Below are 14,444 nucleotides of genomic sequence, written 5' to 3'. Positions count from 1 at the left end.
ACAGAGCAGACCCTGTCCTCATCTCCACTGGCCCCCAGGACAAAAAGAGAAGAACAGATGTAGGACTAAAAAAAGCCACGAACATGTCCACATTCAAGTGTCTGTAAATAAGTAAAAATACGAAATGAAAAAACATTGAAAGAGGCCGTGCGTGCTGAGCCTCAGAAACTGTTAACTACACCACAGTGAAAACTTTGTACTTAATGGGGAAAATCTAATTCTTATCTTGAAAAAAAATTCGGCTGACTGAAATATAAAATTTACGGAATCCAACAATAATCCCCAATCGAATTTAGTTTGTTTTTAAATTGATCTAAAATCTCCTTCTTTCCCTGTGGTGCAGTTTACACTGGACACCACATAGACAGAAGAAAACAGCAGCAGTGAGACAGATGTTGGCCTCAAGTTCACATCAAACTGGAAAAACACTATTCGCTAAAAATAGATGCATAAACTGTTTGCGAGAAATGATGCAATTTAATTTTACTATTAGCAATTATTTATCTATGGGGTCACAGCAGGCGATGTGGTGCAGCTGTGGCCGCCTGCAGCACCACCATTATGACTGGGACCATGCTGCCCCCTAGTGTTCACTTTGCAAGATCTCTGTGGGAGTACAAATCCAACAGGAACAACGTCTTTATGTCAAATTATTTTTAATACCGCAGCTTTTGATAAATGTCACATCTGTACATATACATATTTATATTACAACCAGAGGGAAACCAACTACATCAAAACCTGCTATGTACCAAAATATCAGTCCATCCATGTCTCCTCTTTGACCTGCTGAGGTGCAGTCTCCTACCTTCCCAGTCAGTCCATTACAGTAAACTGGTCCATTGCTGAGAGCAGGGGACTTCAGAGACTGAGCCACTTGATGATGTAGAAGTTCCTCTTGCCCACTTTGAGCAACGTTAGTCCATTAGACAGGATGTGGAGTTTGGGGATGAGTATTTGCTCTGGTTTATTTGTCCGTCTGTGGTTGATCCACACTGCACCGTCCGAAAGCATCTGATACCTGCACACAAGCGTTAACACTGTCAGTTAGGACAGTCTCAAATAGACAGAGACATCACCTCACATAGCTGCAGAACACAAAGTGAGCATGCAAACCAGAACCATTCTAACCTGTATAATCTAATTAAAGCATGGATGAAAATGAAAGATTACAGTGTAGAGTGCTCACGAGACAACATGTATAACTTAAATTATTAATCTATTGGTCAAAATCATTGGTAATTCATTTTTCCAATTATCGACTAATCGTGCACTGCAGTAACTCATACAACATTCAATATAGAACAAACTCACTGATATATAAAGACAGGAAAGAAATTCCCATCATCCACTGCTTCTGAGGATTTGCAACATTTATGTTTTATATCTCTATAAACTGAATAATTGGACGGTTGTTTGAACAAACAGGGACTTTGTAAATGTCATTTTGTAATGATTATTGAAAATAAAGATAAAGAAGATATTTTATTTGAAAATTATGCTCAGTATCCCTGTCATATTTTCAAGTCATGTTTTCGATACAATGGAGCTGAACAGAATTATATTTTCTTGTTCACAAAGTGATGAAAGCAATGAAATTTACAAATTCAACAGAAACATTTGTCTTCAGAAATAGTGGCCAATTAATCCACAATGTACTGCCGACAGTCTGCTTTGGAGCTGCTTGCTTTTGAATGATTGAATTTTAAATAACAGTCGCTGTAAAAACAATGTGCAGCCACATAAAAGACGTTTGCAAGAAATGTTTGTGATTTGAGTGGACTGATTTAAATTTCATAATTTACAGGTTAATATGTTAGATTTAATAAATTATTAATATTAACTATTGGTATTTGCACCCTGTAATTGTATGTAAAGAAAGCAGTATTGGCGTATTCACCCTCTGGGTCCCTCTGGGATTGCGTTGACTTTTCGGCAGGCGTCTATCACAGTGGTCCCCGGCTCCAGCAGCAGCTCGAGGAAGGGAGCCTCCCTGAAAAGCTCCTGAAGCTCCTCGTCACTCATTTCCTCCAAGGCCTGCACACTGCTGTGGAAAAGTGCGTCGGTGCATCTGCAACGATAATATTAAATATGACTTTTCTTCCCTGAATAGGTCAATTCTTACCTCAGTAATGAGGTCAGAGGTCACTGGCAGCTACAGAAGTGTGAGCATGGGGGAGTTATGAATTTGGCATCTTCTAAATCACACTTCCAGCTATCTGAATTCCTGCTACTTTTAAGAATGACCTATCAAATAAGAAATGTAAAAACTTGAATAAAACAGCATTGAATACCACAGAAACAAACACTCAAACACACAGGGCCTGATCTGACCTCTTAGCACTTTCAAGGCCCTCCTTTCCGTGCACCAGTTTGGTCACCTCTGCAGCCAGTCGCTTGTGTGCGAGCCGTTTACTTGGATCCTCCCTCTGCTGCTCCATCAGCCTCTCCACCTCCGCCAGAGGCAGGAAGGTGAACAGCTTCAGATACCTATAAAAAGACAATACACCTGAGCCTTGGATACAACGCTGAGAATATCTACAGCAGCTCCAAAGTATTCAGACCTCTTAACTCTTTGCAATTTTTTTTTTTTAAATGAATAAAATTCCTATTTTTAGCCCACTAGCCTACAAGCAATAATCTATAATGACAAAGTGAAAACATATTACAAGAAATGTTTCAAAATGTATTAAAAAACAAAAAAATAACTAAATCTCTATTTACAAAATTCTTCAGACCCTTGTCTGCAGCACCCCCAATTGTGTTTAGATGCATCATGGTTGCTTTAATTAGCCTTAAAATGTGCCTAGAGCCTGACTGGAGTCAAGCTGTGACAAAGTAAATTGACTGGTTATAGATGAAACAGGCTCACACTGGTAGATATGAGGTCCAACAATTCACACTTCAAGTCGGAACAATAACCGAGCCATAAGGTCTAATTACAGTAAGTCGATTAAATTGCAAGGTGAGGCATAGATAAGGGCAAGATAATTAAACCATTCCTAAGTCTGTTTCTGTTGTAGGAGCTCAGAAGCCTCCATAAAGTGAAAGGGAAGAAGACGGACTTGGAGTTGGCCATCAGACCAAACTCAGTAATCAGGCCAAAGTCAGGGAGGTGACCGAGAAGCTAACAAAGGTTCTCTGCAGAGAATGGGAACCTGACAGGAAGGGTGATTCTCTCAGCAGCAGCCTTGCATCCATCAGGTGTTTATTGTAGAATGGGAGAGGATTTCAGTAAAACCTGGGAGCTTGCCAAGCTGCATTTAAATGAGTCTGCAAACATGAGGGGAAAGATTTCTGGGTCTGATGAGATATAAATTTAAACTCTAAACATCTGGTCGAACACCAGACTCTGCTGTTACCTGAATGATACCATCCCTATGATGAAGTATCAGGCTATGAAGGAGGGATGAATGAAGGCAAACACAGGAAGGTTCTAAAAGACCTGCTCCAGAGTACACATGGCATGTGGGGTGATGGTTCACCTTTCACTCAACAAAGACCTGAGGCACACCGACAAGACAACTGTCGAAAAACAAGTTTCTTCTTTTTCATTATAATTTCTGAGAGGAGATTGATGGAAATTGTGTAAAAAGTGAAGGGATATCAAAACTTTCTGAAGCCACTGTACATTTACAGCATATCAAGCCATTTTTAGCCATGACCTGCTGGTAAAGTCTGGAGAATCAGATACAGAGTTTACCTGCAGTTTGCGTTTCACACATCACGTTATTTTCTTGACAGCACAGACACAGGTGTCGGCTCTTATCACCACAAACTCTCTCGACAGCTTCGTCTATGGGTGTGTGTCAAAGCCTTTTCAACAGGAGATATTTGTTTTCTTTTAGTTTTTTTAATTGTTGCGACTGCCGTGTCACGTGTTAGAAGCATCATCAACCCCCCCAAGCACCCATCTATGAGAAGCTTTCAGAGCAAACACACATATGCCTTTATCTCCACTTACCCTTCCACAGCGTTGTCAGGCAGTCGCAGAAAGAACTGATACAGTTCAAACGGTGACGTCTTGTCTCTGTTGAGCCACACTGCGTTGCCCGCCGTCTTCCCCAGCTTGTCCCCGACAGAGCTGGTCACCAGGGGGGTGGTCAGTCCGTACACCTCCTCTCCACTCACTCTGGAGAGATAACAGGATTTCAAGTGTTACAAGTCTAGTTTGATGTAGTGCATAAACTAGCAAATAGCTAAAACAAAACTGTAGGACTGCTGGTGCCTTTGTTTGCATGTGTCATCATAACATAGAGTAATAAATCAACTTCAAATGGAATCGAATAATGAGATGATATGATCAACTTTCGTTACTATTTTACAAAGTTGTGTTGTCAAACAAAAACTAAATTAAGTTTTATTTTAGAGATGACAAGAGTTTTCTCTGGTCTGCATAATAACAGATATATTCTCCATATCGAACACCACAATTATTTTATAAGGAATACTGTATACATTTACCATATTGTGTTAAACTTTCAATAAAACAAATAAGGAAATTAACATTCTGAAGTGTCTTGGCAGCTCGAGCACAGTGTAAACAGAAATGATGCATGCACCTAAGTTTCCAAATTTACCAGGATCACTAAAATAGTAACTGATCCCAGTCTTTAACAGGGTCTGGTATACAGGTATCTCTCCATGACGAGGACTTCTGAGTTGTCTTTAAGTTGGATGGACATTTTCTTGTAAATGACAGAAATCACTCTACCGGGCTGGTTGGTATCTGAGCTGAATTTTGCAACCATACATAACTGGTTTGGTTGGTAGAGGTTATAGGCCTGTGGTGTATAAACAGCAACCCCCCTGGTAAAATAGATCCTTAGTGGAGGAGAAGTGTGCAGAATTGAAGCAGGGCTCCTAACAATCCACATGAAACATGTAATCACATCTGCTGCTGTGTGGACATTTACCATGGATCAATGATGCATTACATTAAGAGAAATCTCAGGGAGGCTTGGAAACAATCCTTAAAAGTAGGAGAGTTATACTTGTGGATGTAGTCGTGGCCAGACATGAGGTTGCCCAGCTGGTCGGTGCCCCCGAGCTGGATCCTGCAGCCGTACACCTGGTTGAGGTGGTGGAAGTCATAGGCCTGGAACACCTGGTAGGTGAACTCAGTCAGGCTCATGCCGTCTGTGCTCTTGAGCCTGGACTGGACACTGTGGCGGCTCAGCATGGTGCCCATCCTGAAGTGTCTGCCGGCCTCGGACAGAAAGGGAACAACGCCCCAGTCCTTGTACCAGCTCAGGTTGTTCAGCACGGTCACCGTGCCCGGTTTCCTGGAGGCATCGTGGAAGTGCACTTCGTGGTTGGAGAAGATCCTCTGGATGCTCTCCCGGATGCTCCGGGTGTTCTCCTCCACGGTGTCCGCGGACAGCGGCTCCCTCTCGCTCGTCTTCCCGCTCGGGTCCCCGATTTGAGCCGTGGCCCCCCCGAGCACCGCGAGGACGTGGTGCCCGGCGCTGCGGAAGTGCAGCAGGCCGATGATGGCGAGCAGGTTGCCCACATGGAGGCTGTCGGCCGTGGGGTCAAAGCCGCAGTACACAGTCTGAGCACCGGACTGGAGGAGCCGCGGCAGCTGGTCCTGGGCTGCGTTTTCCGGGAAGGAGTCCTTCAGAACACCGCGTCTGTTGAGGGAGAAGAGCAGCCCGCTGAGTGCAGGGGAGGAGCGGTGAAGTCTACACCTGAGGCTGAGCCACACACCCGTTCTACCGAGCAGGGCACAGGACGCATGCCGCGGTAGAAAGCGGCAGGTTCCTGCCAAGGGCGCAGCCATGTTGGACAATGTGACGAGCAGACAGAGGAAGCATGGGCGGTTTGTTGGGACGACAGCGCCCTCTAGTGCTCTGGTTCTTAAAGAAGAAGGCTGGTGGCAGGTGCTCCTCAAACTCTCTTCCCATTTAGTGAATCATGTGAAAGTCATACACTTAATATAAAAACTGTATAAAATCAAACCAAAACAAGACAAAGGTAAGAGGTACAGCTTAAAAAGGAGTAAACAAATATTTAAAAAAATATTTTCGACTTTTACAAATGTCTACTGTTCTTATCGCTTTACTAGTCTTCAATCCATGCAATGTTTAATAGTGTCTGATTTCTATTTTGAATTGTGTGTGTGGTTTTATTAATGTGGTCAATTTAGTTTTGCATTACAATTAGAGCCCGACCAATGATATATGATATCAATCATCTCAATGATATATTGATATGAGCCTTTCTCAGACATCTCTGTATCTGCGTTTACGTTTGCTAATGCAAAATCTTTAACTTTACAGAATAGACTATGCGGAAAATATGTGAATTTTAATTTTGCGTTTTATATTCAAATGATTATTTTCTCAATTCAATTATATATTTGGTTGTATTTACGCTTTAGTGATTTTATAACAAAGCTTATGGTTTATTGTAAAATAACAATAAAAGCCTCAGTTACATTTCATTATCATAAGGGTTTGATAAAGATATCTCAGAAATCATATCGGCCAATACTATATTTCAGTAGTCTATCAAAAAACAAACAAACAAATAGGTCAGACTCTAATCAGTACACTGAATCAAAATTCAGCATTTTCTCTTCACTGAATAAAGTCAATATACTCTTTCTGCAGGTTTGACCACAGACCAATACATGAGGAACTCGCATCAGGACCAGCTGAGAAGACAGATTTTATTATGTTTATAAATGTATTTTTTTCCGTAGACATTTTAGTCAAACAAAGACATGTGCTATGAATCAACTACAGAAACCAACCTTCAATGGTCCATAATTAACTCCAGCATGGTCCATTTAAATTAAAACAAACGTAGTGAATTTCAAAATCATTTTATTTTGACACCCGGTCAATGACAACTTGTTTCATTGTTTAAATGACTAGATATACATTCATCAAGCATTTACAGTATTGTTACCAAGCCACAGTACACATTAAGAACACATCCATAGACAGTCTCCGTTTTCTCTTTGCATGACACTATAGCCACAAAAACAAACTCCAAGAAATTCAGGAAAAAATCTAATGAAAAATCAAATCAAACGTCTAATTCTTATGACTGCTGCCCCTGCGGTAACTCATTTATTTCTTTATTTTTCGGTCAGTTTTGGAGAAATAAAAATAAAGTCAAATGAATCACTATTGTGGGTGTTTGTGCTGTAAGGCAGAGCACTAGACACTTATCTCTGAGAGAATAAGTGAGAGAGCTAGAGAAGGAAGAACAGTACCTTTTCTATGTCCTGAGCTAGTTCAACAAAGGAAGACTAGGTTTCCCTGATACAAGTAAAAAAAAAAAAACGTCCCTTGTCATTTCAACACAAAACAGGCATTCCTAAGGGTAAGCAGACATCACACATTTACACGACCTCTCCTCAAGGGCCTGGCTCTAGTGTTTCAACCATTATGGGTTTAAACCTTTTACCTCTGCAAGTCTGACCATTCATTAAAGCAAATCCTTCATTGTTACTGTAAAACAAAGCTTCAGTTTCACTTTTGAGCTCCGATTTCACCGTGGAGGATATTCTCTTAAAATCTGCCTTGACATAATCTCCTGTATGTGTGCCCCCCCCCCTCGTACTGTGTCGCTGAATCTCAACAGTTTACAAACAGTTTTCTAAAAGTGTGTGTGTGTGCACGAGTCAAGTCTTTTTGTGTTTGTTTTCTGAATCTCTAGTGTTGTATGGCATGGGCACACACGTTAAGGCACAGGTTGTTTGTGGTTAATCCCCAAGTACATTCCCAAATCCGCTGGAGTGTGCGAGGGGAATTATAAACCAAGCTGCGTTCGATGAAATCTGCACGTGGGACTGACATTCTGAGAAAATATATATATATTTAAAGTAAGAAGGACTTTGAAGTGTCTTTAATCTACTCATGGCTTAAGAAATGTTAACGCGAGTTCATACATTATAGCAGCGTGTGATGGGAGAAGAGTCAGGGAAAAAAAAAAAAAAAACGTGTGGCAAAAGGAGAATTATAAAACAACAATATACTGCATTTTCATTACTGCATCGTCGTCACTGTAATAACATGTGATGGCAAACTGTGAGTGCCTTCGCTTTCTCTGTTTGACCAACAGAGACGTGGGAGCACAAAATACAGGTTTGTTCAATATGAAGAGGCAACTATGGAGAATTTCTGATAACAACAATGAAATTCTGTGCATATCTCAATCACCCCGTTTGTATTTTAATGCAACCTGAGTATAAAAGGAGGAGACTAGTATTGTGTGATCAGTGCGGAGTCGTATTTTGACCTTTCAAAAGATAAATGTCTTATTCAGCGGTCAAGTTTGAATCAGTCGTGAGCTCATGTGGCCGTGCACATCCCCGTGTGCTTTCACTTTCTCTCATAAGCGCTTAATTGAACAGATAAATGAAGTGCAGCTGAAATGAACTGAATGCATTTTTCTAGAAATCAACGATTAATTAATAGGAATGTCCCCCGATGGGATTCAGGTCTGTGGGTATTCAGATTACCAGTCGCCCTATCACCCTCAAATCTATTTACACCGCACGCTTCAAACCGTGCCGTCTCAAATAAACAATAATCTGATTTAGACATATACAGTACATTTTTACTTTAGTATAAAAATATGATCCAATTCAATCATCGAAAACACAATTAATGTGGCATTTAAGCGAATAAACAATACAGTACGTGACCACATTTATAGTAAATTTTTAAAAAACATTTAAAAGTATTTATACCAAACTGAGGGATACAAAAGTTGATCATCATTAGTACCTTGTATACCTCAAGGGTTAAAAAGCTGAGGGCGAGGGGGCGGCGTGATCGTTTCAGCTATTTACAGATTTTGCGATTATAAACAAGGTCTGTTTCTCGTGACTGAATTTCAAATCAATTCATGGTGATATAAGGAGATTTTGGTTGGATAAGAAGCAGATGAGGAGGAGGGGAGAGCATTCGCTCACAGGTCCACATATACTCTATATTATCCAAACTATTACACATGCAGGTTTCCACCATCAACATTCCTTCAGGGAAAGTCATCTCTAGAGCATTTTCAACTTATTCACTTGTTTTTTTTCACAAAATGCGACATGACAACACAGAGGAGTGGCCTTTTCAAATGCACAGTTCATCAGAACAGATGGAGGACACAAAGAAAACATCTAAATGATACCATATGGAAATGTATTTGGTCCATCCATCTTTACAGTACAGTTTTTATACTTGTCTTATTCTGAAAAATAACCCATGTTGTCTGACTGGCTTCATCTTACCCCCTGAGTCGAATAAGAGCAGATGGCCACATGTTTGTCTTTTGGTTTGACTGTTTGCCGTAAATGACCAACACAGAACATTTCTCACCCAAAACGACTCTTTTCTGATGATGAAAAACTTCAGCATACTATCACTCTTCTCTTCTATGCGCACAGATGACCCCTTCGAATCTCAATCAACTGCACAGTATGAGGACCAAACACAGCCAGTCAAACACAGTAGAAGTAGAGAGAGGAGTGAGACAAAAATAATAATAATGAGACGTAATTTTGTGGAACAGGACTTTAAAAAATGAGAAATTAAGAAACAGATGAATTAATTCTCTGCAAATCCGTCCCTGCCTGTATTAAGGTTGTAATGCGGTTTATCTCGGTGTTAGCCCTTGAATACCAGGACACAGAACAGGATGGAGTGCCAAACGTCTGTGCGTGGGTTTTGCCAAACAGGCAGGGAACAGAGGTCCAGTATAAAATATGACATTGACACATCACAGGTGTGTTTGTGCTTCAGATGTGCATCATGGGACATGTGCACAGTGAATCTGCACCTGTGGTCATTTCAGTCTGCAAAACCTTTTGTCTTCATAAACTTGTAAGATTCTGCTTCTCTATTCTAAAGTGTAAAAACACTATTGCGTGATCAGTTTGTGGAATCGAAGTGTAAGTGATGATAATCCATACCGAGTCGTGAGGCTGTGTTGTTACAAGGAGAAAACAATACGAAGAAGGAGGATCATTTCCACCATCGTTATAAACAAAGTATGGCTTTGAGGACTTAAAGTACTAATACATGTTTATTTTCAGGAGCCTCGTGACAGTTGTGTCTCTGGCTATAAAAACTTGCTGGAGGGCTTGTGATTGGATAACCATCCTTCACCAGTAGGTAATTTGTTCGACGCATTATTGGGGCCACTTAAAAGAAATAAAAAATCGGAGATTTCAAGAATAGAGTCATAATGTTACGAGGAAAAAAGTCAAAATTTTACAAGATAGTCATTATATTACGAGAATAAAGTCATAATTTAATGAGGAAAAAAGTTTTGGAAATTTCCGAGAGTAAAGTTGTAATTTTTCTTGAATAAAGTCATAATATTATGAGAATAAAGTCATTATTCTAGGCTATGTGTCATGTTAGAAGGGGAATCAGAAGATTAACCTGCACTAAAATGGTTTTACAAATAAAAATCTAAATAAATTATTTTGGCTCATCAGCACCACATTACCATAAGTATCAGGACTTGGTATTGTGCAAGTCATTATTTTTTATTCTGAAGAAAGAACCAGACGGACTTGGAGAAAGTTGCGAGGAGGAACCGTTTGGTAGCGGTCGAGTGAGGTTATCGTTGGTTACATCTGCATCATATTCAAAGAGGTTTCGTGGAACTACAGCGAGTGTGGGTTCTCTTTGCTGCTTATTTCCCCCAAATCATGAATTCTTTATTCTCCTAATACTGAGGACTTTTTTCTCAGTCACAAATGTATTATTGTATTACCATGACATTACTCTTGAAATCTCTGTATATGACCATAATACTTTGTAGTAAATTTGTCAGGAGCTGCCTTGACTGAAAACTGTCTCATCTCTGTTTTAACGTTGCTGCTGTCACAGGTGTCATTTGGGTGCTGTTCACTGTGAAGGTTTATGGCTCTTTGACATCAGTACATAAATCTACTGTCAAACATTCTACCAGAGTGGCTGCTATCAGGTTCACCTCCTGTCATCTCTTATGGTTCAGGATGTGGATATGACCATGGAGATCTCGTTAAAGATTTTAGTTTAGCGTTTTGGTCAGAGGTTGCATACACCGGTATCTAGACAGGGGCTCGATCAGCTGGACATCACAACTGTTCTGCCTGGGAGTGGAGAGCACTGTGCCCAACCGAGAGAATCGAGACTTCTCGCTTGGACCTGGACAGGAGCTCTTGTGCTGACCAAAACTAACTCCTGCTGCATTAGGAAGGTGTAAGTGGTTCAACCCTAGCTTATGGAGGACTTCTTCTTCTGTCCCTGAAAACAACGGAGATGGTTTGCAAAGTGCCTCTCCTGGATTACTCCTCCACGAACTTCAGTACATGTCTCTGTAGATCTCCTGCAGGAGCGGGTGCAGCGACGTGTCCTCTGTCTTTTTGATCTCCTGCACTAGCTGTGCGTGCTCAGTGACGAGCTGCCGGAGGTCGGCGAGTTTCTGCAGCAGCCTGGGGAAGAGGAAAGTGTCATCTGGGTGATTGGACAGCAGGTGGAGCTGCAGCACCTGCACAATGCTTTCCTGCATCCGCTCGATGTGCTCCACGTTCACCAGGCCCGGTCGGTCTAAACAGGACAAATTAAGTCGAGTGAGATTCCTTAAGCATTATTTAGTGATTAGAATAAAAATACTTAGCAAAAAGAAGTTACAGAATAGTTCTACAATTTACGAAATTTGGGGAAAAAAGCTTTCAAAGAGCAAACAGAAAAAAAAGATATAATACAAAATTTTGCAAAATGATAGTTTAAGTATAAAATACATAGTTTTTCCTGTATTCTCACCTCCACAGCAGATGATAGCAGCCACGAACAGAGCCAGGTCACTGTCGTCCAGCTCCAGCCCGTTGAACTTCATGGCAAACTGGAACTTTGGCTCCATCATGTCACTGAACGGTCGCCGCAGGCTCTTGAGGAATTCCCGCGTGATGAAGCCTGAGCCGTACGCCACCAGGAGGCCGTCCTTGTTCATGCTGGAGGCGAGCATGGCGAAGAGAGCCTCGTACACTCCGTATTTCAAAAGAGTCACCTGATCGTTGAGGTCCAAGCTTGAGAACCCGGGGACGGACTTTGCAAACTCTGTGAGCTCCGTGACGGTCTCCACCGACGTGCACTGGCAGCAGTGGAAAATCCGAACCTCTGCCTCCCTGTCCTTTATTGATCCCACAGAGCCGACCATCTTGGCCACCAGCGTCTGCTCTGCCAGCTGGAGGGTCTCCATGTCATGGATGACGAACGGCTGCAGATAGAAGAGAAAGAAACAGTCTCCAGAGCTGCATTTTGTAAAGCATGCATGAAAATATGTTTCCAACTGAACTGCAACACAGTCAGCAGAGGGTGCTCTGTGACATTGGCCTACACACAGAAAACAAACCTGACCTGACGTGACTACATAAATATATGGAAAATGCTGAATCAGCAAACCTCTGAAAAGCTTGAGTGACCGCAGTGTTTACACTTCACTGAGATCAGAGGCTGAGTCCAGACAAATTGAATAGTTCCAAATGACATAAATACTCTCCTTGACCCTGCAGTTATATGATTATGAATGTCACTCTTCACATTCAGGTGCAACAGTCTCTAGAAATATAAGCACAGGTGAGGTTGAAAGTGAACGTGTGTCAGCAAAGAGGATTTACCACTCACAATGTCAAAAAAATAAGAAGGCAGTTTATTTCAAGACTAAACCCCATTGACAAATTATTATTTCAAAAATAAAAGAAGATAAGCACAGTACCATAATAATGTTGTTACAAAGACATGTATTAATGTAAGCAGCCATGTAAGCTGTGAATAGCAGTAACTGATTCTTGTGCATTTAGCTGTGTCACTGTTCCAAAGTTCATTTCATGAAGGATTAATCTCAGTTTCAGAATGCTTTGTTGTTTTGTGCACATGCTGACGTCACACAGATTTTCTCAAGGATATGAAAAGTGTTTTTTGGGGCACACAGCATGAATTGAAGCTGTGATCCTGCAGAAGCAAAGACGCCAAAATGATCATCCCACTGTTACAATGACCTCGGTCCTTGGTTCTGTGCAGAATCAGCCACTCATTCACTAACCCCTACTTTGCTATATAGGGTCTTCTATACTTCCGGACGTTTTTCGCATTTTCTCTGCGCCGGTAATGAAGTAATTGTCGCAGGATTATAATGTATAATAACAACAACAACAACAACAACAACGTTGTTTCGGTAGAAAATCCCACAATAAATTTAAAATGCTTATTTTACACTTAGTATAAATACTTTAACAAACATTTTGAATGATGTAGAATGTAGAAATAAACTTATTTGTTTCAGTTTGTGCTGTGATGCGGTGCTCCGCCCGTATTTAAATATGTACGACAGGTCAGGCTGTTCCTGTTGCCCTCTCTCCGCTTGTTTCTCCGCAGCGAGCGCAATGCATGATGGTATATATTTCTCAGTTGGTAACTATCAGTTGTACACTAATTTACATGATGCATTATGGAAAACAATGAGTGCACTATATAGGGTTTAAAAAATTGGACACCAAATGGCGAAGTCACTATAGTATATTGGACTATGTAGTGATTAGTAAGTGATTTTCAGGCACAACCCTTGTTTTTTTTATTTTTGACCCTTATTGATGCTCAAAGGCCGTTTCTAGAAATATTATTAGGATTCATACTGAAAGCAGAGCTACTGATGCCACAAAGATTTTACTACTCTTTTTAAATGATTATCTGCTGCAAGATCTGATCAATTTAGCCGTATCACAATGTCATGCTAACCCTAACCCAGAAACAGTACAATGCAAACTCTGCAGTGTCTCCACTTTGACACATAAGAAATATTCGAGTAGCCACAAAATAACAAGAGACAAGTCTACAGCTCTGGAAGCTACTCTGCGAGGCTGCACTTAGGCCCAGAGATGCTTTCACTTAGTGGTATTAGATATTCAAGAGTGTTGACCTGATGATGAGCACCTAAGGTCAACATATCACCAAAGCTGGATTCATCCTCTGGGTATCATGCATTTCTGTACAATATCATGGTAATGCATCCAATAGTCTTCAGTTTGGAACAAAATGGTGATATAAATAAAGATATTAATGATATAACTAATCAAACTTGACTGTGAGTCAGTCTCTGGGATCATTGTTATAAATTATAAATTGCATACACACTTCTTGTGAGGGCTTGACTTTCTGTAGGAGCTCATCCAGACTCTATGTTCTGTTGTTGAATCACACCAATAAAAAAACTGTCAAGTCAGACAATAAAATAAACAGAACTAACAGTCAGTGTTCATCAGAGACTTGATGAGTCAAACCTGATGGAAATGTTCTGCCTCAGTTGCAAGAATGATACCAGAAGACGTTAATCACAGACGATACACTTTTTCCAAAGAGGGATTAACCATATCTATCGTTTCGTTATTAATGTGAAGCATTACAAAACATATATATCCTAAAAAAACAGAATCATGGCTA

At 40.7% G+C, this 14,444-nt stretch overlaps 2 protein-coding genes across 3 annotated transcripts in view; both read right to left on the bottom strand.

The window, feature by feature from the left end:
* Window positions 1-642: 642 nt before the first annotated feature.
* Window positions 643-5,874, bottom strand: yars2 (tyrosyl-tRNA synthetase 2, mitochondrial). Its single transcript, XM_034587469.1, has 5 exons — window positions 4,995-5,874; window positions 3,965-4,132; window positions 2,335-2,490; window positions 1,901-2,071; window positions 643-1,021 (listed from the first exon to the last, which is right to left on the bottom strand). The coding sequence occupies exons 1-5, from the start codon at window positions 5,780-5,782 to the stop codon at window positions 862-864; spliced, it is 1,443 nt and encodes a 480-aa protein (XP_034443360.1). The 5' UTR covers window positions 5,783-5,874; the 3' UTR covers window positions 643-861.
* A 4,397-nt stretch (window positions 5,875-10,271) lies between these two features.
* pparab (peroxisome proliferator-activated receptor alpha b) overlaps window positions 10,272-14,444 on the bottom strand; it is a 30,524-nt gene continuing 26,351 nt past the window's right edge. The window contains exons 5-6 of one of the 2 annotated variants that reach the window (XM_034587471.1): window positions 11,772-12,225; window positions 10,272-11,555 (exon numbers count right to left, since the gene is read on the bottom strand). In XM_034587471.1, the coding sequence (XP_034443362.1) occupies window positions 11,311-11,555; window positions 11,772-12,225 (699 nt within the window). In that variant the 3' untranslated portion in view covers window positions 10,272-11,310. The remainder of the gene's footprint in view (window positions 11,556-11,771; window positions 12,226-14,444) is intronic. The other variant, XM_034587470.1, reaches the window with a different exon arrangement.

Source organism: Hippoglossus hippoglossus, chromosome 6 (genome assembly GCF_009819705.1).
Source record: "Hippoglossus hippoglossus isolate fHipHip1 chromosome 6, fHipHip1.pri, whole genome shotgun sequence".
NCBI lineage: Eukaryota > Metazoa > Chordata > Actinopteri > Pleuronectiformes > Pleuronectidae > Hippoglossus > Hippoglossus hippoglossus.
This window is presented reverse-complemented; position numbering and strand designations above follow the sequence as displayed.